This window comes from Musa acuminata, chromosome BXJ3-1, assembly GCF_036884655.1.
Source record: "Musa acuminata AAA Group cultivar baxijiao chromosome BXJ3-1, Cavendish_Baxijiao_AAA, whole genome shotgun sequence".
NCBI classification, from domain to species: domain Eukaryota; kingdom Viridiplantae; phylum Streptophyta; class Magnoliopsida; order Zingiberales; family Musaceae; genus Musa; species Musa acuminata.
The window spans coordinates 9,262,640-9,287,906 of record NC_088349.1 but is presented as its reverse complement, the minus strand read 5'-3'; the positions used below and the strand labels follow the sequence as shown (position 1 = coordinate 9,287,906).

The following is a 25,267-nucleotide window of genomic DNA, read 5'->3' as shown; positions in this document are numbered from 1 at the left end:
TGAAAATTTGTTGAGGATTTGTTGGTTGAGAACGAAATATGGCAATAGGTTGTGTACTTGTGTATTTCAGTTTGGATTCCCAACTCAAACTCCAATTTGAACTCTATTAGACTCTAATTGGAATTTGAACCCTAATCCAATTTTAATTTTTTATTATCATAAACTAATTAAACATGATTAGTAGGCTCAAAATTACTTTAGTAGTTATTGTGCTAGATTTTTATTATCTGATCTTTTATGGGGATTCCACGACAGTGGAGGTTAACTTTCAAGTTTGTCTTAAGTTGATATGAATAGAAGACAAGAGGAATTATTGAAGAAGAATGATTGAATAAGTTTTATTAAAGAAACGTTAATGAATTAAAGTGTTCCTCTCCTATTTATACAGATTAGGAAGGAGGATTTCTCTCAACAGAATAAAGGTTTTCCTTCAATAGAATAGAGAGATTTTCTCATATAGTTAAAAAATCTTATATACTATCAATAATGAGAATAAATATTAATACAATGACGTAACAGATAAAACTCATTTGATATTTAAATCAATGTATGCTCAAAGGATTCCGTTAAATGATGAAGTGTGTAATTAGTGTGATCTTGGAGCAATCTTTCTTATATCATGCTTGATGACCATTAAGTTATGCATAAGGGTATCTATCGTATAACTTAAGTGAAATACGTTAAATCAGTAACAGACTGTTAGATTAAGGTTTCCGTAAATGTGGAGAATGATTACATTGTGATGTGTGTGCCGAACAGTCGACAGTTATAGAGTTCGGTTTCGATCGAGTCGGTTGTATTATCACGTGTCCAATTCTTTTAATTGTTGACTATGGACGGACGCTATGTCTTCACCGTCGCAATATCTCTTTATCGCAGGCCAAACTGTCGGAGAATGTTTTAGGCCCACCAGCCACTTGAGAGAATGCCACATAGAACTGAAGCCCTGCAGCAAGAGCTCTACGAATCGAATCTCTTGCATAAGTACTCACCAATTCAACCTATCTCATATTCTTCGCTGTGGGAACTCCTATATCATCTGAAGCAGTCAAAAGGTGAAACGTAGATACAACCATACGAGGCTCCTAAGTCTTCCTCCTCGGAATGATACGAGCTCTCAGTGGATTCTTCATGACTACAGCAAACTCGACCTTCTCGCTCAGGTCGACCTCCTCGCCCTCCACGGCTTTCCACTCGAACCTCCTCACCAGGTTGGCTACAAAGTACTGCAAGTGAAGCCTGGCCAGTCCCAGCCCCGGGCATATCCGCCTCCCCGCCCCGAACGGCATCATCTTGATCTCCCTGCTCCCCGTGATGTCCACCGCCCCTCCTTCAATGCCCAGGAATCTCTCCGGCTTGAACTCCATCGGCTCATCCCACGCCTTCTCGTCCCAGTTCATCCCCGCCACGAAGAAGTTGACCGTCGCCCCCCTGGGAATTAGATACCCGCACAGGGTCACGTCCTCCGTCACCGCGCGCAGCGGCAGGAAGTGGGCGGGCGGGTGCCGCCGCAGACCCTCCATGATCACCGCCTTCAGGTACGGCATCTTCTGCAGGTCCTCCGCTTTGATATCCTCCTCCTCGCCGCTCCCCGCGGCGGCCCGCTCGATCTCTTCCCGCAGCTTTGCTTGAATGCCTTGGTGCTTCACCAGGTTCGCCATGATCCACTGCAGCGCGGTCGACGTCGTGTCCGTGCCCCCGGTCAGGAACTCCGAGCACAGGGACACCACCTCGTTGTCAGAGAGCTTCCTTCCACCTTCCTCCGGGAGCTCGATGTCGAGCAGGGAATCCACGTAAGAAACCACGAATCTTTCTTTTTCTTTGCTCGACGTCATCTTTTGCAGGTGCTGCTGCTTGTACCGCTTTCGGGCTTCGATCAGGGGAAGGTAAAGTTGCGTCCGTCTCTCCCCCATCTCCATGGCCGTCTTCAATCGATTGCGAAACAGGTGCCTTGTGATACATGGTACGAAGTTTAGCACGCGGAGCTTGCTGGCGTATAGGAGGCGGCTCCGCTGCGCGTCCTTGATGTCCCTGACGGCCTTCTCGTCTAGCTTCTCGCCAAAGCACATGAGGCACAGCAAACAGAACATGGCGAACTGGAAGTTCTCTATGGGAACGACCACGCCGTCGTGGGAGTCGGCCTGGGACCGGAGGTGCTGGGTGAGGACGCCGAGGACCCAGGCTCGGCCGCCGGCGTACAGCTTGACGCGGGCGGGGTGGAGGATCTCCGAGGTGAGGTTGCGGCGGAGGAGGCGCCAGATCGGACCGTAGACACTGGAAGAGATGATGTGCCGACTTCCGTTGAATAATCGGAAGGCCGGCGTGGGGGCGGGACGGTCGGAGAAGAAGGCCCCGCGCTCGACAAGCGCCTTGTGCGCGATGGTGCGGTCCGCGATTAAGATGGTGAGTTGCAAGTCGAGGCGGACCGTTATGATGGGGCCGTACCGCGCGTGGAGCTCTCGCAGGACGTCCTCCGGCTTTAGGAGGAACCAGCGGTGGTACAGGAAGTTGCCGAGGATCGCCAAAATCGGTGGGCCGGGCGGTAGCCTTCGATTCCTGGCTCCATGTTCGAGGAGGAGGCCGACGACGACAGCAGATAAGACGAGGGAGAAGAAGATGAGTAGCCACATCTCCATGATCGGACTTGCTCTTGCTGCGATCGTCGGAAGTACAATAAAAATGGAAAGGAAACACCCCCAAGATTATCCTTTGACGTCAAGGATGGGGATAGAGACGACGCGGTCGCTTAGCCATGGCGTGGGACGGAACAAGTCGATCAATTGAAAGAGACGCGTCAGCGAGTAAGGCTTGACCACTTGGCCAACATGTGGCTATGGGGTTGACTTATGTGCCCCTGCCGCCGTCAGCACCCACGGCCATGGCAGGATGGAAGCTGACCTGCTAAGCAACAGTCGACTGGATTCGGTATGGAGAAACACAAGCGACAGTAGATGAGGAGAAATAGTTGACGACAAATTTAATATCGCACATTTACATTAATATCATCAAATAAATCTTGACAATTCTGTGTAGTGCAGAAAAAGTCAACCACTGGGCTTCTGCAATCACAGTGAATGAACACCCACCAAAAATTCGATCCCGTCTTCACTGACTCGTTGACAGACAGCATCTATCATCTATTCGCATTGCTTTCCGGATGGGACGGTCTTTCGTCAACCTTCATGCGTTTTGGGCTTTCTAAAGAAACGCTCGATTTGTAGCTGACTGGTTCGGTTAGCTTCGTACTTGGATTTCTTGGAGGACGGAGATTGTGGCTGCATAGACTGGTGTTTCTTAAGGTACTCAGCTTAAGGTTAGCAGTAACCAATAAAAATGGTGGAGGAGAAAGCAACTAATGTTCACTCACCAAGGAATGGCCACCACTTCTAAGTATCTTAATCCTCCCTCCTCTTCCATCCGCTCCAACAGCAATCAAGTCGCCACTACTCTTTGAAGCTTCCATACCAAGAGATGAGGATGGCTTTTTGAGAACCTGCTTGCACCATCTCCCCACATTCTTGTTGACAATACTTGTTCCAAGGACTCCCGGAAAACATCCGTCACCTGTGATGTTTATGGTGCATGAGAAGGATTAGAACTACTTCAAAGTACAAACAATTTCAGTTCGATTGAATAGAATGCTCGCAACCACTAAACAAGTGCAGGTTAAGATCAAATATACTTAATGTTACTCCTACATTAAGGAGGCCCTTTCCTTGGTTCACAGTCACAACCAGATCTCAAACAAGTAACCCTATAATGGCATCAACGCTCAAACAAGCAGAGGGTAAGTAACTTACCATGAATTGCAGCTGCATTGCACGCTTGAGTTTCGGTTATATTTTCTGCTGATGGTTTTTTCTTGGTGATGTTATCAATAGATAATACTTCTTTCACCCAGGTTGAGTCTATTTGACTTCTCCCTCCATGTTCATCAGTGTTCTCTGTTCTGTGCTTAGAAATGTCTGGAATCCATGACTTGCCAGAAGCATCACTTGGTTTACAGATTGAATACGCTTCTCTCTTGGGACAAGAGGAAGCATCTTGCTCACATGAAGATCTTTTCTGGATATCTGCACTTTTATACAATTCAGATTGATTTCCGGTATCAGATAGTCGATATAGATCCTCATGCAAGCTTGGACGGTGTTTAAGAGCATCTACATCAAAGAAGCTAGCATCATCATTTAGATCCATTGCGAAATTTTTATCCTTGTCAGCAGGTGAAGCCAAATCATTATGGGCTTGTAAACCTCCAGAGATGCTGTTTAAATAGTGTAGAGTAGTATTCTTAGAATGATCTTCTGTTGGGGGATCTGCAGTGTGTGGGAGTTTGAGGTTATCTGAAGTGTAATTTGAATCTAACCCTTTAGCTTTACGTTTCTTAGAAGCTTTCAGGTCCCTGAGAAAGCCATTTTCTTTATCTTCAAGCGCCTTCTCCAGTTCTTGTATCCTCATCTGGGACAATGAACCAAAAAAAATTCCTGAAGTTAGTGACATGAGATGGCAAGTTCAAGGGAAACACAATATGAATACTTATAAAAGACTCACCTTCATTTTCCTTATTTTCTCAATGGCCTTGTCGAGATTCTGACGTGAGCGAGTCTCCGCTCTTCCTAAATTGTTGCACTGAGCCATCAGTTCCTTGTAGCTCCTATAAAGACCATTGAAAACATAAATTAGCAGTAAATTAGTGCTACACAAATCCAAGCATAATGGATAAAAGAATGTCAAAATGGATCTGCTAGATGGACATGAAAACACCTCTGAGTGAAACAACACCTTGATAATGCAACAAAGATTAAAGGAATTACAGGATCGAATCCTCAATCAGCATTTGTCTACTAACTTAGTTCAAGTCAGAATTCAAGAGAACCACTGCCTCTGCTTACCAATGCAACCTCAAAGTACAAAATGCTCAAGACCCAAATTATGTGAATCCCTGAAGCAACAAAATCTTGTTTCTTGAAAGAGTTGTGGAATAGATATGAAGTTCCGATATATATATTTCAATATATGGAAACACAAATAGATGCATGAGGCATGTTTTACCCTGCATTCACCATTTTCTCTTTCGTCGCTGGGGACAGTTGCTGTATTCACACACATGTCTACGATGTGGCAAAGAAATAGTTTCTTAACATGATTATAGTGCAAGGCATTTCATGCTGAACCTTTGCTCCCTTGACAAGCCACTTGTCTGATTACTGTTTCTGAGCTAGTCCCAATATGTAGGTGATTCAGTTGGTTTGAGCTATAATCTTAATTTATGAATTAAATTAAACCAAATTAAAACCAATTGCTAGAGGTAGGATGAGAACTATGGCAGTCAATTTATTATAACCTGTTCAAAATCAATTTAAAATGTCTCCAACACATGAACCATACTGATGAATGGACATGTTACAAAAAGCTACTTAAGAAATGTGCTCCATCCTACAGGCTTGCTCCCTTCAGTAGCCGGTTCTTAATTCAACTATTACTTTAAGCAAACAGTCATGACACGGTCAGATGTTTGGTTGGTCTAAGATTGGTTTCCCAAATCAAGAACCACATTTCGTCGAATTACAGACTGATAGATGCAGGATGAGAGAATTAATTTCATTAATTTCTTACAACTTGTACCGCAATCCATTAAGATGGCCTTAGCACACCCACAGTTGTGCAACATGGTTAAAACAGTGCATTTGTTACTTGAACGATCTATATCGACCAAGAAGACCCTGATATCATGAAATGGATTGTAAAGTTGAATTACTTCTTTTTGGTTGGCTGACCAGCTTATTGAGATAAAGCCAAGCGAATTAAGTAGCGGATGCAGTTCTGGGAGGGCATAAAACATCTTAACCAGGAAGAATATCACATTTATCTACTTAAAGGACACACATTAAGATCTTTATCTCATCGCTATCAATCACGAAACAAGTATATGATTAGTAAGAAAGACAAACTGGATACAAAAACTCTACAACTTTTGATGCAAAACATGGAATATATTCTCATCACAAGCTTTACATACATCAAATGGAAACAGGCACCTATGTAACAATACCACTTGAGTTTGCGAAATTTATGTTAGGATTCCTCATCACTTATTGCCTCTGCAATTTTCCGGTATAGACTGTGCAAGCAAAGGTTATACCGTGGAAATCATGTTAGATTATTCATTTCACTTTTGGACAAATTGAGATAAAGTTAGTAAGTATACAGGCAAGTTGAATATGACAATAAGCTGGTGCATTGGCCGGTCTTGAGAGTGAAATAAATTTGGTCCTACGGCACACCAGGAGCCACCATTCTGTTTGGCAACGAAAAATAGAAAATATGAACAATCTAAAATTTTAGTTAATTCACTTGCGATGGAGACAAATGTGGAGTCTTGATATATCTGGTGAATGCAGTCGAGTCATGATCATTATATGATGAGTAACATAAGAAATTAGATTCCACAAAATATGACAGAAAATTCTTATATCATAGGCTAGTGAAAAAGAATTTGGTCAGGTCAAAACACTGACCACAGTAGTCTACCGTGACAATTTGTGAGACCTACTTGTTGCGCAGGGCAAGCGACCTCTTCATAACGTCAATTGCATTATCATGGTTACACCCATGACCTAGTGATGCAAGCTTCACCATTTCTTCTTCCCCCAGATTGAGGTCTGTCGCACTGAAGTATTGATCAATGACATTAAGAACAAGGGGAAGAATCATAAACTGAATTCAGGTGCCACAAAGGAAGCAGCTTCGCTTACAGCTTGAGCGCCGCGAGTTCTTTACCCAATCCCAAGTTCCTCTCCTCTAGCCTTAGGCACTCCAACGATTTTCTATTCAGTTCCTAGCACAACTTTTAGCTTTGAACACACAGCATCTGAAAGGGTAACAAGGTGATTCACGATGGGCAGACAAAAGGGTTTTACCTCCGTTTTCGCATGAAGAAACTGCTCGATGCGCTCTTTCTCTTTCTTGATAGCTAGTCTTTTGGCCTCTTCCCGTGTGGCTGATTCCTTCCAAGAAGACACCTTGGCCAATAAAGCGACAATCGTCACTCGATCGATCAAAATGGATCTCGCGGCAAGAGCAAAGCACGTTTCCAATACCCTACCTCGTCGTTCAATTCCTTGAGATGGGTCTGCTGGATCTCGAATTTGGCAGTGAGGGAGGCGAGCTTGAGCTCCAACCTCCCGACCTCCGCAGCCAAGGCCTCGGAGGAAGGCCGCTGGGAGACGAAGGAGGTGATGGTCGTCTGGGTAGCGGCGGCGGAGTCGCCGGCTGACTGAAAGTAGAGGCGGGTGGGCCGGCGCAGGGGGCAGGACTGATTGCAGACGGGGCAGATCGGCTTTTTGCCGGCGGGGCAATACTCCAACCACTGCTGCAGGCTGTTCTGTCACATGAGATCCTGATCGAGAGCAGCAGCATCGTAGCCGACATCAGAAGGTGAGACGAGTAATTACCAGAGCTCGTGGAAGACGTGGCCGCAGATGGGGGCGGCCTGGAGGTGTTCGACGAGGGGCTTGAGGTCCTCGTAGCAGATGGTGCAGATGGGCTTCGAGCCCGTCGTCCTGCCATCCTCCTCCTCCGCCATCGAGGTTTGCGGTGTCGAGATGCGGGCGGAGACGGAGTACCAAGCCGCGAAGACGCGCGGCGGCGGGAGGGTTTGGGCGCCGGCAAATGTTAGCGCGGGAACGTGTGGCTTTTGGGACTGGCAACGATTCGGTCCACACAATTATGTGGACCGGGTTCGAGGCTGCCATAGAAGGCCGGCCCATTTACACTGAACCAATCCATATTATCCTTCCTTCATAAATATGCTCTTTAAAGTGTCCTAATAATATCATGTCCAATTCAATTCCATGACATTTTAAGTACTGCAGGTATTAATGGTCACTCCAAAATTGCTCATTACATTTTCCTTCTGTCATCTTAATTTCTCGGATTGATCACATCAGGTGGACGATCGAGATGCAAGGTTGACCGGGCAAACCTTAGTTGATGGGTGAGAAATGAGAAGTAATCATCACACGTAATGATATAAACGATTTTGATCATCAATATATATTGGTAAAATATATTCGAATTAACCTTTTTTTTCTTTTTTTGTTGAGTTTCTACGTCTAGAAGAGGTTGATTTGTGTTGAGGGAATGCATACGATGACAATTAAATGAAACTATTTGCTTGTATTAACACTTATTTAAAAGAAAGAAGGAGTTATAATAAGATGTAGCAAATGGTATCCAAATGACTCAAATGGACTAATTATAATTATATCTATTTAGTATCTGATTTTTTTTAGTTTACATTTTTTATATTAAAATCTTTATAGTTATAAAATTTAAATATTTATTTATATTTATCTTGATTTTATCATATGGACTAATTATAATATGACTCATATGACTCATCTTGATTTTATCATATGACTCAAATGGATTAATTATAATTATATGATCATCTCATCATATATCATCACTGAAAATATAATTTGAACATAGAAATTTTTTTTATCATTATTATTTTTGTATAATGTAGTATGTATAATATGTGTTGACTTATCATTTTTCGTGAGCCATCTACGGCTCTCTCTATCACGACCCGATAGGTTAATTAGCTTATCAATTTCGTTTGGTCTAAATCACTAACCAAAATATTTAAGTTGAAGTTGATAGTAATACACTCGTCAGATCCACGTAAGTCAATCTTAATATTACGATGTGGATTAATCATACGTGTTATACATACTCTTTCTCTCTCTCTCTCCGACTTTGAGCAGTGGATGGTAGGAGAGCTCCCCACTTTAATGTGAGGGATGACAGGTTGCAAGAAACGTCGCTTCTTATCTCGTTCTCCTTTCTATCCAACATAGAAAGGGACTATAAGTACGTAAAATTAATGCATCACCAAAGAATTGGCTGCCTATTACGTACCAATCTAAGGAACTCAGCGCATGACGCTGAGGAGATATAGAAGGAAAATTCCACATCTTTGGTAGAAGTCGGGCCAGCTTTAATGGCTTCACATACAAGTGTGATTGGCATGGATGCCATGAACGTGTCGAGGAACGTGAAGGAACAGAGTACGTGCACGAGTAGATTGTGAGCTTCGCTTGAGATTGCTGTTGGGAATTGGGCTGATGGTATGAAGGGATTAATTAATTAATTAATTATATATATATATAATTATATTTAATATTTTAATATTTATATTTTTAAAAATCACATTAACATTCCTAAATTATATTTTTAATATTAAATTTTAACCTCGTAAATTATATTTTTTAATTCTATATAAAAATTTATATCTCAATATAACTTTTGAAAGTAGAGAAATCAAAATAACAAAAATAATTAATTAGAGAAAATAAATATATAATTAAACCTAACACGAAGATAAATAATAAAAGTAAAATTCGAGTTTAGGATATTATGATAAATTATCAGTAACCGATTGAATTAGCTGACCCTTTATTAGAAATCCACATTTATTGATTTCATGCATGAGTATGTATTTGTCAAGCACAGTATTAAATCCAATTTTATAGATGTCAAGGCTGAGCCACATTCCCCTATTTATTAGGAAGACATTAACTAATGAGGTTGGCTAATGTGAAAAGAATTACTCCTATTCAAATATTACATAAAAAGTATGTATTTAATTTTTCTATAGAACTCAAATTAACTACAAAAGTGTGCTTTTTCATAATTTAAAAAATATATATTTAAATTGGGGGGAAAGGCATTCGTCTACGTAACTAAATCACGAAATCTTCATAGTAACGTTTAGTGGGCCCAAATGTCGTCAGCCAATCAAAGCCGGACTCGGTTTGGGTCCCAATCTCAAATGGGCCCAAATTGGCTCCACCATACGGTCACAAAGTCGATGCGCGGCCGCTCGCGAATCGCGTGACGACTCACGACCCCGCCCGAACCGAACCCGATTAGCGCCACCTCACGAGATCGAACCGAACCGAGCGGTCCGATTGGGTCGGTGACCTCAACCAGCAAAGCCGACCCTCGTGCTACACGCTTCCCTCCACGAGGGGAGGAGACGAAAAGAAGAAAGAGACGTCACACACACACACTCTCCCTCTGTCTCATTCCCCTCCCGCTATAAATCTTGCCCAAGAAGGCGGTCTTCCTTCCTTGCTCTGACTGCAATAACACGAGAGTAAGCTGCTGCGCCGGTTGCAGCCCAACTGTTGGCTTAGGTGAATTCGACCGGAATGAGGCTGGCACACGGTGTCTCGCGGTCGTCCTCTCTGGTGACGGACCCGCGGCGCTACACCATCGTCGCTTCCACCTCGACGGCCATCCCCTCCGGTCGCCCGACCACCGTGACGATCGGAAAGCGGTGGAGGGAGTACCAGGGGGCCAACAACTGGGACGGCCTCCTCGACCCGCTCGACGACGCGCTCCGGTCCGAGATCCTCCGCTACGGCGAGTTCGCCCGCGTCGCCTACACCTGCTTCGATTTCGATCACTCGTCCCCCACCTACGGCGCCTGCCGCTTCCCCAAGCGCTCTCTCCTCCGCCACGCAGGCATCCCCGATACCGGCTACTGCGTCACACGGAACCTCACTGCGACCTCTGGCGCGCGCCTCCCTCGCTGGGCCGAACCTGGAGCCCCCGCATGGTTCTCTCGCTGCACCAGCTGGATCGGGTACGTCGCCGAGTGCCAAGACGAGGACGAGATCGAGCGGCTGGGCCGGCGTGACATCGTCATCTCGTTCCGCGGCACGGCCACCTGCCTCGAGTGGCTCGAGAACCTTCGGGCCACCCTCACGCATCTCCCCTCCGTGCCCGTGCCAGCCGCATTGGGCTCCGACGCGGCGGAGCCCATGGTCGAGCGTGGGTTCTGGAGTCTCTTCACCTCCTCCAGTTCAACCAGCTGCAGCCTGCGTGACCAGATACGCCAGGAAATACGAAGGCTCATCGTCAAGTACGGCGGGCGAGGGAATCCTCTCAGCATCACGGTGACGGGCCACAGCCTGGGCGCGGCCCTCGCCGTCCTTACCGCACACGACATCACAACCGCGTTCCAGGATGCACCGATGGTCACGGTGGTATCGTTCGGCGGCCCTCGCGTCGGCAATGCAAGCTTCCGGCGTCGGCTCGAAGAGAGCGGGATCAAGGTGCTCCGGATCGTGAACACGCAGGACGTCATAACCAAGGTTCCGGGCTTCGTGGTGGAGGACCAGAGCGTGGCGGAGGACATGGAAAACGGATCGATACCCAGCTGGTTACTGTCGAAGACCGGGTGGGTGTACGCCGACATCGGCAGGGAGCTCCGTCTCCCCGGGCAGCCGACGGCCAATGTGGTGGCCTGCCATGACCTGAGCGTCTACCTCAACCTAGTGAACCAGCTCAGTGCTAATTGCCCCCTGAGATCGTTAGCCATACGAGCAGCAGCCAGCCAGCCAAAAGCAGCGATAACAAGCATCGATCCCATGCACATAAACCCGAAAGCAACTTAGCATTTACGTGAGTAAGAAGGAGAAGAAGAAGAAGAAGAAGAAGAAGAAGAAGGACAACAACAAAAAAGGCAAACACTGTTGTTTTCTCATTTTTAAGCGGCCGTGCATGACTTCCCATACGTTCTCATGGATTCAACGCCCGAGATCGATGGAAAGAGACGCACGCAGCAAAGCCACTCGACATGTGTGCTTTTGGGAATGTGTCCAATGCAAGATTCAAATGGGAATTGATATTTGATATCAGTGCATTAAAAATGATTAAACGGTTGGGATAGCATTAGCATTTCAATATTTATATTTATGAGATGTTAATATAATTTTTTTAATTCGTAAAATATCTTATGCTACTATATAATAAAAATCGTAATCCTAATCTTGATTTTTTTTTCATCGTCTTTATTTCTCACAAGTTTAAAATTTTATTTTCAAAGTTATTTTATATTATTATTGATAGAAGATAAGATTTTCCAATTATACGAGGAAATATAAATAAGAGAGAGACATGTTAATGTATTCAAGCTAAAGTTACTTCAATAAAGCTAGCTTCTTCAATAATTATTTTTATTTTTTATTATTTTTATTATGGTATCAGAGCCATTTGTCTAGAGCAAGCTCTATTCTTGCTGTCGACTCATCTGTTGCTTCTCCACCTCATCGGTGCGATAAATCTTTCTTCCTCTGCGAACGGTAACTGTCTTCTCCACTACCACTCTGCACCAACATTCGTTCCCTTCCGCTGTGGCGTCTTTAGTGCTACACTCACCAGCACTGCCCCACCTTTCCTCCTTTGTTGTAGCCTTCTTCTCTATTGTGGCATCGTTGCAGCTTTCTCCTTTTTTGTAGCTTCCTCATATGCTGTACCTCTATTGCAGCTTTCTCTACACCTCTGTTGTAGCTTCCTTCTCTGCTATAGTATCGCTGTAACATCGTTGCAATTTCCTCCTCTACTGCAGCTTATTCCTCTACTACAGTATTACTATAGCTTTTTCTATTACTACAACTTTCTCCTCCACTGCAGCCAGCCGTCGCCGTCGTAGTCGCAACAACAGTAGTGATCTGCTCTTACCCTACTCACGAAGCCTCTGACTCGTAAATTATTATTTGCATCGATTCGAAAGCTATCTTGCGAGAGGAACGATAGAAGATAAGATTTTCCCAACTATACGAGGAAATATCTCTCTCTTGAGGAAAATCCTCTATTTGAGGAAAATCCTCTCTCCTAATCGATATAAATAGGAGAGGGACATGTTAATGTATTCAAGCTAAAGTTACTTAAATAAAGCTTATTCTTCAATAATTATTCTTATTTTTTTATTATTTTTATTAATTATATTTTTCACTTATTACATATCTGGACTATATAAAATTTTTGTATGATTACATACATCGATCTATTTGTTTTATTTATTTATTTACTTATTAATTTAAATCAAAAATATATTTATTTTTAAATAATTATATAAAATACTAGAAGGATACATTTATCACATGATATTCAATTCAATGAACTTTTGAGATATAATTTTATCAAATAATACTAGTGTCAATGGAGATTTAAGATTTAAATTTTATTTATTATTTATCCAACATTCAAAATACTTCATGATTTGCAGACTCAACTAAGTATCTTTCTCAAACGCATATTAAAAATATAAATGCATCTGCACTTCGATGAGGAAGTCAGGGAGTCCACCACCGGCCAAGCTTCTCCCAAGTGTACATGTGGTTGGCGTACATGGAAGTCCTTTCGGCTTGGACAGACGCTGCGACAAAGGCACTTGACGACCCTCCACCCTCCACAGTCAAGACTTCTGCTCTCTGTGTCCATATATAACGATACGTGGCACACAAAGGCTTCAAGTGCTGATCCTATTCAGGTCGGCACATACAATACATTCTTACGTACACACACCACACGCGCAACTCCAGAAAGCCGTATGTCGTTACGGTGTGGTAGGTGTTGACATTAAATGTGTACTTACACTGTTAAGAAAATGACAACAAAAAGTAGAAGCCAGTTTAGTAAGTGATGAAATATTTATTTATACGATATCTCAAGGCAACGCTTGAGATATTTCTTCTTTTAAAGGTCACCGCATCTCTAGAATTAGTTCCGCTACGATGAAATCCATCTCCTTCGAAATCCGTATTGGCAAAAATCTCTTACACCGAGCTGAATCCAAAAGACTTGTGTTGATGTGGTCGAGGAGTCAAAGCTCACATCATCGTTGCTGGTCGCCTTCTGAGAGGAATTCCCATTCACTCGCTCGGCAAATCCATGATTGCTTATGAACGGTTTTGCCGCAACTCGGTCCTCACCAGTTGAGCGGTCATCCCATCTCGATCCCGTGATGTATGCGTTCGACGTCCCGTAGCTTTCTACAATTCCGAATAGTCGAGAAGATACGTCGCCGTCGCCGTCGCCGCGTTTCATCAAACGAACCCTTCCTTCTAGGGTATCAAGTGGAAGAAGCAAGAAAGGAGCAGGAGACCGAGGAGGATTGTGTTGCTCTCACCGGATCGTGGCATGGGAAGTTTTCACGCGATGGTGGCGTTGGGGGATTAGGACGCATCTCCTTCCACAGCTACGACCTCCGCTTCGCTTTCGCTGACTTTGTCTGGCTCTGTGAACGCATCGCCCAGGCAGCAATTGCAGCGAGGAGGAGTCGCGCAGTGAACAGTGCAAACGAGTGGAGAGGCAGAATTCGTCGCGTCCCATCATAATAATATGACCGGTGAATGCGCCGCTCAAGGATGTTGGTTTGTGTGAACCTACAAGAAAAATGAATTAGTCAAAGCTGTTTTTTTTGTCAAACGAATACAAAAAAACCATGAGAAAAGAGAATCCAATCATTTTATTGGAGCTTAAAAAAAAGGAATTTTGGAAAATTAGCTAACCAATTAGTTGATATTTTTTTTTTGGGTACTTATGTTGTATTTTTATAATCCTTAATATTATTTACCGTTTAAAGGGCCCAGTACTGGCCCATCAAATAGAATAAAGGCGGCCTGGCTATCGAAGTATCCGTTTGCCGACCGCGATGGTGTGTGACTCGCTCCACCATCAAGGTGTTCGACGTCGCGTCTCCTGGAACTCCCTCAGCATGCGGAACATCCTTCCTCAGGTCCGGGATGTTGCCTCCTCGAACACCTTTCTCCATGGGCGAGACCGAGGAACTCTTCTCCAAGATGCCCCAGAAGAGCCCCGTCTCGTGGAATGCCATCGCGTCAGTGTGGAAACAAGCCGCCGATATGGCCTTGGTGGAGTACACCATCATGGATCGGCTGACGAGGACCGCGTCCCTTGGATTCTACTAGGGCGGGAGTTTGATCGACGCGATGCCTTGCCCGAGATTTAGTTTCTGGAGTGACTCGCTCAGGGGTTGTATGTCGAGAATAACCCATCGTGTGACGGGCTGAAGCTTTTCCCCAAGATGGCGGGAACCCTTAATGGTTGGATAACCAATTCATCCACCGTCAACAGCGCCCTGCTTGGGTGCAGCAATCCGGCAGGCCTTTTCGTCGGGCAAGCAGATTTATTGAGGTTAGATAGTCTTTGATCCTCCACTAGAGGAATTGTCGTGTCACCAACCGGTACGACTTAAGAGCCATCTTAGTGCTGAACATCAAATTCACAGAATAACCCTGAACAATCACAGGCATAATACAAATAGATTAGACACACATTACCATGGAATGCCTACCAAAAAAAAGGAAGCCACAGCAGATAATGGTTTAAAAGACAATTTTAGTAATAATAGTAACAAGAGATGCGTAACATTTTTAGTTCTCTCTTGCATGTATTGTTACCGATGAAGTATACAAAAGTCAAAACTTCTCATAATCGTCTCCATTTATCTCATGTTCATCTCCAAGATTCTTTTTGCATGGCCAGATGAGGATCCATCATAACAACTCATCCAATTCAACATCAATCTGATGGGCCAGATGAGGATCCATCATAACAACTCATCCAATTCAACATCAATCTGATGGGCCAATGAGGAGTGGTATTCAAGGCAATGCAAGTGGAATAGTAGCTCTAAAGAGAATGAACCTGACCACATCATTGAGTTGGTTCTCCATTTTATCAATCTGCATGTAACTAGTATCACTATCTATCAGCATTATACAATATAATATGACAAATTGTATGCAAAATTTGAGGAAATTAGCACATGTTTATTGACCACCAAAGAAAAACAGAAGCATAACCCACACATGGTTAAATCTGGTAAGAAAAGATGCTGCTTTTGGTTGGTGCAAATTCATGCTCATACAACAAACATACCAGTTTCATGCTCATACAAACTCATGGTGAATCCTTGCTCACTTCAGGATGTGGTTCTTGAGATTGGTTGTCACCATGTTGGTCCTCAGAGAATCCAAAACCCTGGAACATGTCCTGCGCATCGACCACTCACAAAGTTCAAATTTAGCTGCCAAGGAGCAAGAGGCCTTTTCATCAAAGACATTTTATAGAAAAGCTTCATTATCATGGAAGCAAGAAAGATTATTCAAATATCAAATTAGCTGACAGATGCATGCTCCCCTGAGAGACCCACTAACTCATGCATGATTATTCAACATCATCCATATGGGCACTGCTTAGCACATGGAGATAACATTTTAAACCATCTGTAATATCACAAAGTGTCATGTATGCATCATATGAGATGGCATGTGGACAGCCACACATGTATCTATCATATGGTGAGAATACTTGACACTTACAGGTTATTCACATCACATAATGCACACTGATGAATTGTGGCTATTTATTATCTAAACCTTTGTCAGTTGCAGAGGCAAAGTTACGTCACATCAGAATGAAGATTAGATGCCAACATCAAACAGGTCAATTATCGAAAGCTCCAAAACCTGTATGACCAATTTTTAAATAAAGGGGTCGCTTTGCAAATGGTCAACGGTCAGGGTGTAGGTTCATTTTACGCTTAAAGCATTGCATAGAATTTGTGCACCTTCAATCTCTAGTCACTATGTTATCTTGATGCAAAGTCCATGGACAGCCAATTTCCAGAACCAAACATGTTTTACAGGCAGATGAAAGAATAACAATAATATGGCCAAATACTTAAGAATGTTTTGCTGTCATGAACTAATCACTAACCTCTGCATCATTGACTGCAAAGGCCACACAATAGTGCTCCTGGAAGATGACAAGAATAGAACTTGTTCAGAAGATATTAATCAGATTGCTAGGTTGCCAATTGCCAGTAGTTAGGATAAATATTTCAGGCTTTAAATTTATGCCGTTAGATGAAAATCATACTTGCCTGCATCATGTACCATTCTTCAAATTCATCAAATAACTCAAGCCGTTCAATCCTGCATTAACATAGAAGCATTACAAAAACGCTGAACCCAACAGAGAGTTCTATTATGATGAAACATAAAAGTGGATAAAACGATCTACGAAGGTAATCTTCAATATGCAATAGGGCATATTATGCATGGAAGAGCAGGTAAGTAACAAATTAAAATCAATACTCCAGATCAATATGTATCAGCATCATAATCTACCTGCGTCTTTCTTGGATGTCAATAAATTCATTATATATCCTAAGCATGTCCCATGCAACAGCTCTCTGAAAGCACCAAATGTTGTTGGAAGTCAGAACGATGGAATCAATACAGGCCAATGACTGAAAAAATGTTACAAACCTTCCATCCATGATCCATAAAGAGTTTTTCCTTTGATTGCAACTTGGGTGTAGCATTTATTCCCAAAAGAGGGCAGCCTCGACTCTTCATTAAAAAAAAAAATGTACCAGTTGGCACTGGCTAAGAGTTCCAGAATTTCTTATTTATGTACCATGAAAGTTAATGTGCACGCAGAAAAGGGATGATGAGAACAATCGACAAAAACTTCAAAATTACATAACTATATCTCTTTCAACAACCAAAGCTGATCAACAACATACACAAATGAGACATGTGTGTCAAATTATCTTAAGTCAGCTTAGCCAAAACAGATCCTATAAAATACTACAGTTGAATTTGTAATGATGTGTAATTTGCCAGATAAAATACATGGCATATAATCCAGAAAAAAAATCAGAAAATTTACAAAGAATAGCAGTATTACCTCAAGGTTTTTGATCATTTGTTCTCCAAAAGCATCATCAGGATGGATCTGAGAAGAAATCAGTGACAAACTTGAATGCCAATTGATCTAGAATATGTAAAGTAGAGCTGAGAACATACAACTATATGTAAAAGACCTGTTCATATAAAAAAAATACTGCAGTTGGGAATGTTTTCGAAGCCCATCTGACGATACCACATGTTGAATCTGGATCCAGGTATATCAAGACACACTCTGCAATTATAAATGTTGGCAGGCTGATGACAACATCAGAAAGAACCAGTTTAATTTAATATTGATGTCTAGGATTCTAAGCGAGAAATAAATTGGTAACTTGAAAGTCCAGCTATTTAAACGGATTGATCGTGCTAATTTTTGAGAACAATGATCCTAGAATTTGATTTTTGATCTATGCCTCATGTGGTTGACGAACAAGCATAGAATGCCAAGCAATGTATCATATAACTTCTGCCACATCAGTAATGATAATCAAAGCAAAGCTTCTGCAGAAATAAAGTTTTGAACTCCCCTACATGTGGAACAACACCCTTTTCAAAAAGAAAAGAGAAAAGAAAACATACACACATACACAAAGACATGAAAAGGAACAAAAAGAAGTCCATTTTTTTGTAGTTAAATTAATTATTGCTGCAGAAGGGCACAATGTGCATCAGTGGTAATTAAGAAAAAAATATCGCCACAACATAGCTAACAAACCAATGTTTCGATAACATGGACACAAGATTCTAATACAGATGTATATCCAAGTGTCTGATTTGGCAGTGATACAAAATGAAAAATGCAGGGACACATAATAAAAGAGTAATTAAAGAAAAAAACTGGTGCTTATCATGTAATGTTGTAAATATGTAACATATTAGAAGTTCATAAGAAGTCTTATTATCAAAACATGTACTTCCTATATCGTCATATTATTTGGTGTCATATGATTAATCTGTCTGATAAGTGTCTGGCTTAAATTGACACGATCGTCCATGTAACACTATCTAAATTTAGCATATGTTTGAAATCCACAGAAGAGAGAATAGAAAAACAAAAAGAAATATGGAGAGACATACCTAGGATCCAATTGGGCTCGGTGCATCACATCATCTAGAGTTTGGATATTTCGTATATCAGCGGGAAGTAGCTTGTAATGGTTGCCAAGAACCTCACCTCTTTCTGAAAAAAAAAAAGCCCAATTCTGAACAGAGAATTATAGAAAAGATTTTTCTTTAGATAAATAAAATCCTAGTATAAAGAAACTTTACACTAACTTATGCAGCTCTTGTAAAAAAAAATGAAGAAAGCTGACAGCCTGACACCATAAAAGGTTTATCCTCTAAAACATGCAACCACTTGCATTTAATTGGTATTCACATAGAGTAGCCTTCATAAACATATTGGTACAAAAAGAACAGAGGACATTATAATGTTTCTTTGGCTTTTTCCAAAGATACTCAACTTCCATTTTTGTGAGTTTAGGAAAAAGAAATTTAATGAATTGGTAAAAGCTGCAAAACATATAAAGTTGATCGCAACTATCCACTATAGTGTTATTCAGTTTTATCAGTGTGCAAAACATCTGCATGGATGGTGCCCTACTGGTACTCTTCTGGTTAAAACATTGCTGTAATCTGTTTACGTGTGCATTTTTTATGTATACAATAAGAGGCTGATTATACACATTATGGAAGCATTTATTACTTGGTTGACTTAGCTCGTTCCCTATTGTTATCATTTTACCTACCACAAAGAAATCATGAGTGGTAGGACTGTGATCCTAGAACTCCACCCAACCATGAAAAATCGGCTACATAACAGTTTTTGGTTAAATACAGTTTGCTTAAAATCCACTTGTGATCATTGCCACTAAAATAATTTATTAGTTTAGTTGCCGTTTGTTGACAATGTTTTATTTGCCCATATATGTATGTTTTCTTTTGTGTAAATAAGACAACAAGTCTTGGTGGAATGGTTAAATTGCTCCTCTATGACCTAAGTGATCAGGTTTGAGTCACAGAAACAACCTTTCTACTTGTAGGAGTAAGACCTACTCGTAGCAGTTAGACTGTGTATACTGATCTTCTCTGGATCCTACATTGACAGTGACCTCATAAACTCCATTCACTCTTCATCTTGTGTAAATTCATAATCAAAAACAAAATCCACCCACGGAGGTCCCACTAGGGAACAAGTCATGACACTAATAATCAATTGTTTACAACCGCTTGACTATCAACATCCATGTTATACACCAGTGATTTAGAAAACTTTGTGTCAAAAAAGCACCGAGGTCCCAAAATGCCTGAGATGCTAGGTGCTCATCCGAGCGAAACAAGACACTCTAAAATATTAAAAATATAAAAAACATATAATATAATTGATAAATATGATTATATTTTAAATAAACAAAGATTAACAATGTTAAATCTAAATAGCATATCATCAATCTATTAAATAGAGATTACTTTGTATAGGTTAACAATCTACTATTAATAGTATATTATTTACTGTTAACACTAGTTAGAGGGGAGCAAAGAACTGTTAACAATAGTAGAGAGGGATAAAAGTGTAATCGACAGTGGAAAGTGGGGAAGGAGAAGGCTCTGCGGATGACAACAACAGCGGTAGAGGATTCAGTTTAAGATAGCCACGACAATGGAGGAAGTTGTGAACAGTAGCAACGGCAATGGCGAAAGCTCCAGAGGGCGTTTGTCGGTGGCGGAGGAACCTACGGTCCTCTCCTTCGACAGTGGAAGGAACTGCACACAGAGCTACAACGGAAGGAAGCTATGGGCTCTTGCTAGGCCATCGGACTTGTCCATCGACGACAAAGGAAGGCTTGGTCTGCTGAAGAGGCAATAACAGAAAGCGTCGGTGGCGGAGGCAGAAGCAGCACTAAGGATGGCTTGGGGTCGTGCAAGCGTGCAAGGGGTGGCTTTTGTGAGTAAGAAACTGGTTAGTTGGTTCAATCGAATCAACTAACCACTGTTGAACCGAACCAGACTTAAAAGTCTAGGTCAGTTGCTTTATTTGAATCAGACGCTTGCCCGAGGTGCTTGACACCTGGGTTTAGGCGAGCGCCCAGGCAGCACCTCATAGAAGCACGCCGCCTGATCCACCCATGAGGCGCTCATGCCTCGCCTTGCCTCGCCCGAGCACCTAGGCGTGCACTTGGGCGCTTATTTAAATCACTGTTATGCACATTCAACTTCTCACATGAGAATAATAAAATTTTACAATAAATAATAATTCACGTTGCAACCTAATGAACTTGCTTGTCTTCTAGTTCTACATTGATACCCTTCCCCAGCCTCACAGAAAACAAATACTTTCCAGTTTTCTTCTTTACCAGAGCCTTCTAACATTGGCAAAACAATAGCAACTCTTTCCCAAAAGTAAAAGCCAAGCATATGTAGATGGACTTCATGACACTCTTCTCTGCATACCCAATGTGACACAAAAGGAATTACAACTGTTAAAGGAATAACATGTTGCAAATGAAAAGATAATATTCCATTTAGCTACTGACCACAGGTAATTTACCTATATAAATAGAAGCTTCAGGCCCAATCTTGTCCCTTAGTTGACTGTAATGATTTATGATAGCTGCCTTCTTACTGGTGACCTGATGCATAATTAATTAGAAAAGTCAAATGATCTCTTTTTCAAGCTGGTGTGATATTTATAACAAGCTGATAAGATGATGAAAGCTTAAAGAAAATAAAATCAAACAAAAAAAACTAAATAAAAGCTGGAGAGGATGCTACAGAAAAGCTAGACACCCTGCACCTTATTAAATGACAGTATGGCATATAAGTGAACTACCACATTATCTACAAAATATTGTAAATGCACAAAATAACACACCTCCTTAAAATCCAGCTCAACATACAGATATGGTGCAATCCCTTCATCCTGTAAAAAATAGAACATATAAAATCAAACCAAAAACATAAATGTAGACATGGCTGACAGTCCAAGCAAGATGAGAGAATCTAGAAAGCAAGTCTGAGAATCCAATATACTGAATTTGAATTGAACTGTGCCATACCACAAGTACAATGATGTATAGATACTACAGGATACCAAATTATTTGATAAAAAAAGCAATATGCATTTTCCTTGATGTTGAATAAACAAGGAATTGCTCTCATGATAGATCAATAAAATCAACCTAACTGTCTGGGGAAAAAAATTTCATCACATACTAGCAACTGGAAATAGGTTGTATCAAAGCCAGCCCCGAGAGAAAGTATCTGTTTCTTTGTCTGATTTTTGTCATCCGTCTTTCTCTCAGATTTGAGAAACTGAAGAAGAAGCTTTCGAAGAGCAGCCCAACGAGCATAGTATCCTTCAAATGCCAGTGGCAGTACCATCAGAAAACAGCATCAAAAGTTAAAAAGGAAAAATCAGAGGTAAAGAAAGAACTAAATCAATTCTGGTGGCAGCTAAACCAACCACGATTGATTATGGGTGCTCTCCTTACAGGTCTTCTAACAAATAGCTGGACATATTCATCCTTCATATATCCTTTTTTTACACAAGACCTGCAGAAACATTGGCATTTAATTAATGCAAGTCATCTCTACAATTCTTTATTTACAATAAGATATATATCATATCCCTGAACAGACTACAGTAACTATCATTGCTAAGGACCAAAATTAAAAAGGCATAAGCTAGCATTAACACACACAAAAAGAGTGCAGTTTACATTATGTAGGCTAACATCATGGATAGACAACATTACTATGTTGGTTTGTCAAGGAAAATTTTATACTTAAGTCTAACATAATTTTTCCACTAGGATAACATGGTGTTATTTTAAGAATTGGAAAAAATCTAGAGTGTCATCTACATAGAGTAGAGTAGCTATTGCTAATTACTGTCAGTTATCTTATTCTTATCTAGGCAAGTTGGGAAAGCTACTGACTTCTTGGGCTGCTTAGTTTAAGGGATTGGATAGGTTTTTGGTAGATTCTCAACAGGTTTCCTATTTAAGGTGAGACTCGTTTGCTGGTAACCACTGAAATGATAGGCCAACTATAATTACCACTGCACAAAAAGAAAAAAGAGAAGAGAGGGTCAAGCCATGATATCATTGACCAGTACTCTTCAAGCTTATAAAGCTTCAAATTACGTAAAATATAAAATTAGAGAATTCTTTTATATTTTCCCTGTCTGTATTTGCAAAAGATGGCATGGATGGTACATGCCGCTGCTGATCCGTTCTAAATGGCATATACATTGATGATGAGGCGTCGACACCAGCACATGAGAGATCCTCATATAATTATTGTGTTATTTCGCTATGATATAAGCCTTCAAGCATCCCTGCACCAAAACGAGCAAGGGATTGTGAAGCCTTCCTTGAACCCTCCAAGCCCTCTCACCTGAGTTCAACTCTACCTCAATAGCAACACTTCCACAAGACTGATGCCTATTTCAAGCATATCCAACTTCATCATCCACTCCAACGCTTGATCCTGGTCATTTCTCAGCATATTCCATCCTACAACCCTGCAGATCTCATCCCAAGCATATCGAAACTCTTGTATCAAGACAAGTGTCATTAGGTTGCAAAAAGGCAATTCCAGCTAGTATTTTTCTTCAGTCTAACCTAAGTATGGTCATGTTATCTCAATGATGTGCTCAAGATTAAATATATAACAAAACTAGCTCTAGCTATTAACTCATATGCCACAAAATATGGTTGATAGTGTGTTTTGGAAAATTCACATCCTCTACAAAGGGAAACTTAGACGACATATCATCCAGAAGAAATGATTTGTTGTTCTGTTCCTCACAACCACAGAATCCTTTTATGGTCCTGGCAAGAATTCTTCATCACAAAGTTTTCAGTTGTAGCAATAAGACCATTCAGAATTCTTCACCGGTACTAAGTCACTTTGTCTTCCCAACTAGGCCAAGAATAGAGTATGACTCCAAACTATAGGAGCTGGCTACCTAGATCCGTATTGTGGGTCGATTACACTTTGTGAAATGCCATCTCTTACAGAATAAACTCTTTCAAAGAAAATTGTAAGCCACAAAGGAAAAGAGAAAAAAAAAGAAGTCCTAGCAATGCACTAGACAAGCCTGGAAGATCAGCATATAGAATCTGCACGCTCTGATACCCAAGCATAACAATAACACAACATCATATAACACAGATAAGCCCTTTTTAGCCATTTCCAACCTGTAAACGAGGTCCTTCTTCTCACATGGACTTGTATCTTCCCTCAAGCTACATGAGGGGAAGATATGAGAGCCCACCTAGCTACAGGAGAGGGAGGGAGCAGCACTGAGAGGAAGTGGCCTATTTTATCACTTTCCTTCATAAAAGTAAACCATAAAACTGTATTTAAATGACAAACAGCAAAAAAAACCAGACTCACGCCTTTACTTGTGGATACGCACAGGAACCATATCATGCAACTAGCTAAACTTATTAAGTACTTGGTTGAAGATAAGCGTGGTAAGAGAGCCTTGCGAAAGAAATGTAAGATTGGCTAATCAGTGCTAGGATCAATCATGCCCAACGCTAATCGCATTTTCGGGGAAAAATCCCAGTCAGAAATCTTCCGTAAATGATCTGAATTCGCAGAAGCCATCGAAATCCATCGCAATCGACAAAATCAGGAATAACCGATCACAGAAAACTAGGGTTGGATGTAAATAAAATATCAGGTAAAGTTCTAGAACCGCGAAAAGCAATTCAAGTCTACAAAATTACGTTAAGAATTACAACAATTCCACAATCGATCCACCAATTAGCAATCATCTATGTACACACTGTATAAATCCTTGTCGCATCAGATCGTGGTTTCTCTAAAAAGAAACCGAGCGAGAACCAGTGACCTTGACACAAACAAAGCTTAGGATCGAGCAAATCCTCATCGGCATCACGGGTTGGGTTTTCTTTTTTCATTGCACCTCATCCAAGAGAGAGAGAGAGAGTAAAGTTACGCACAGCTTACTGGCGGCAGCGTCATCGTTGGTGGCTTGAACGGCGGCGGTGTTGCTGCTGCCGCCGCCGCTGCTGTGGGGATCGCCTCCACGCCCACGGCTTCTGTCCATCAGCCTCTCGCCTCACCTCAGGCTTTGGTGTCTTCCCCTCTCGGAGGTGCGGTCTGCATTCGAATACAAGATTCGTCGTGCAGAACGAACCCGTTTTATTTATTGAGTGGGTCGTTTTATTCCGTAATTGAATTGGATTATATTTATATTATTCTTATTACTTTTATCTATTATGAAAAATTATATTAATTTTCCTCTTTAAGATTGTGATATTTATCCCTTTTAAAATTCAAACCTATTGACAGTTATAATGATGTAAATAAGTAACGATGTATTTAAATTTTCTACATTTTTAACTAACTATTAGTGACCGTGGTGAAAACCACAGCGCTGCCAAGAGCGTATGCAAAACACCATGTAGCTAAAACGAACAACTAAAGAAACAGTGTCGCATTATTTCTTTTTTTTCTGGTTGAGTACAGTGTCGCATGAGATCGATGCCTTATACCATATCAAGTGGAGGACTTCACTGATAGCACCGGTATAGCGCCCAGCTGCAGCAAAACAACCCCTCTCCGTCTTCGATGATATCTAAGAAGCAATGCGTCAAAGTTATTTAGCATACAAGCTAAGAAATAACAGCATCAACCACGAACAGAGT

General features: G+C 41.5%; 4 protein-coding genes across 9 annotated transcripts; 1 reads left to right on the top strand and 3 right to left on the bottom strand.

Moving 5' to 3' along the window:
- Positions 1–959: 959 nt before the first annotated feature.
- LOC135628993 (cytochrome P450 89A2-like) lies at positions 960–2,636 on the bottom strand. Its single transcript, XM_065136059.1, has one exon. It carries the CDS (start codon positions 2,634–2,636, stop codon positions 1,086–1,088), a length of 1,551 nt encoding a protein of 516 aa, XP_064992131.1. The 3' UTR covers positions 960–1,085.
- Positions 2,637–2,952: 316 nt separating this feature from the next.
- LOC135628992 (uncharacterized) lies at positions 2,953–7,686 on the bottom strand. 3 transcript variants are annotated; one of them, XM_065136058.1, is made up of 10 exons: positions 7,455–7,686; positions 7,106–7,379; positions 6,921–7,022; positions 6,756–6,838; positions 6,554–6,670; positions 4,552–4,654; positions 4,367–4,458; positions 3,801–4,264; positions 3,368–3,564; positions 2,953–3,284 (listed from the first exon to the last, which is right to left on the bottom strand). In XM_065136058.1, the coding sequence occupies exons 1-10, from the start codon at positions 7,583–7,585 to the stop codon at positions 3,174–3,176; spliced, it is 1,674 nt and encodes a 557-aa protein (XP_064992130.1). In that variant the 5' UTR covers positions 7,586–7,686; the 3' UTR covers positions 2,953–3,173. The 3 variants fall into 3 exon arrangements, with proteins under 3 accessions (XP_064992130.1, XP_064992127.1, XP_064992129.1); XM_065136055.1 differs by having other exon boundaries at positions 3,801–4,458; XM_065136057.1 differs by having other exon boundaries at positions 2,953–3,275; positions 3,801–4,458.
- A 2,534-nt stretch (positions 7,687–10,220) lies between these two features.
- On the top strand, positions 10,221–11,471 carry LOC135629147 (phospholipase A(1) DAD1, chloroplastic-like). The gene has a single exon (XM_065136333.1). It carries the CDS (start codon positions 10,221–10,223, stop codon positions 11,469–11,471), a length of 1,251 nt encoding a protein of 416 aa, XP_064992405.1.
- Positions 11,472–15,202: 3,731 nt separating this feature from the next.
- Positions 15,203–24,752, bottom strand: LOC135629499 (leucine carboxyl methyltransferase 1 homolog). Of its 4 annotated transcripts, none has more exons than XR_010493250.1 (14): positions 24,560–24,752; positions 22,045–22,133; positions 21,795–21,937; positions 21,454–21,501; positions 21,130–21,211; positions 18,660–18,762; positions 17,717–17,837; positions 17,581–17,628; positions 17,157–17,240; positions 17,016–17,080; positions 16,769–16,820; positions 16,603–16,641; positions 15,763–15,910; positions 15,203–15,576 (listed from the first exon to the last, which is right to left on the bottom strand). XR_010493250.1 is itself a non-coding variant. In XM_065136947.1 (14 exons), the coding sequence occupies exons 1-13, from the start codon at positions 24,664–24,666 to the stop codon at positions 15,784–15,786; spliced, it is 1,074 nt and encodes a 357-aa protein (XP_064993019.1). In that variant the 5' UTR covers positions 24,667–24,750; the 3' UTR covers positions 15,203–15,576; positions 15,763–15,783. The 4 variants fall into 4 exon arrangements, 2 of the variants coding, with proteins under 2 accessions (XP_064993019.1, XP_064993020.1); XR_010493251.1 differs by having other exon boundaries at positions 15,203–15,566; positions 24,560–24,751; XM_065136947.1 differs by having other exon boundaries at positions 15,763–15,876; positions 24,560–24,750.
- Between the last annotated feature and the right edge of the window lie 515 nt (positions 24,753–25,267).

Coding starts and splice junctions, on each gene's coding strand:
- LOC135629147 (XM_065136333.1), top strand. CDS start 10,221: ATGAGGCTGGCACACGGTGTCTCGCGGTCGTCCTCTCTGGTGACGGAC.
- LOC135628993 (XM_065136059.1), bottom strand. CDS start 2,636: ATGGAGATGTGGCTACTCATCTTCTTCTCCCTCGTCTTATCTGCTGTC.
- LOC135628992 (XM_065136055.1), bottom strand. CDS start 7,585: ATGGCGGAGGAGGAGGATGGCAGGACGACGGGCTCGAAGCCCATCTGC. Junction 6,839..6,920: donor TTCTTCATGCGAAAACGGAG/GTAAAACCCTTT, acceptor AAGTTGTGCTAG/GAACTGAATAGAAAATCGTT. Junction 4,459..4,551: donor AGAAAATAAGGAAAATGAAG/GTGAGTCTTTTA, acceptor TCATTGTCCCAG/ATGAGGATACAAGAACTGGA.
- LOC135629499 (XM_065136947.1), bottom strand. CDS start 24,666: ATGGACAGAAGCCGTGGGCGTGGAGGCGATCCCCACAGCAGCGGCGGC. Junction 21,938..22,044: donor AGCACCCATAATCAATCGTG/GTTGGTTTAGCT, acceptor TGGCATTTGAAG/GATACTATGCTCGTTGGGCT. Junction 15,877..16,602: donor TTGCAGTCAATGATGCAGAG/GTTAGTGATTAG, acceptor GTCGATGCGCAG/GACATGTTCCAGGGTTTTGG.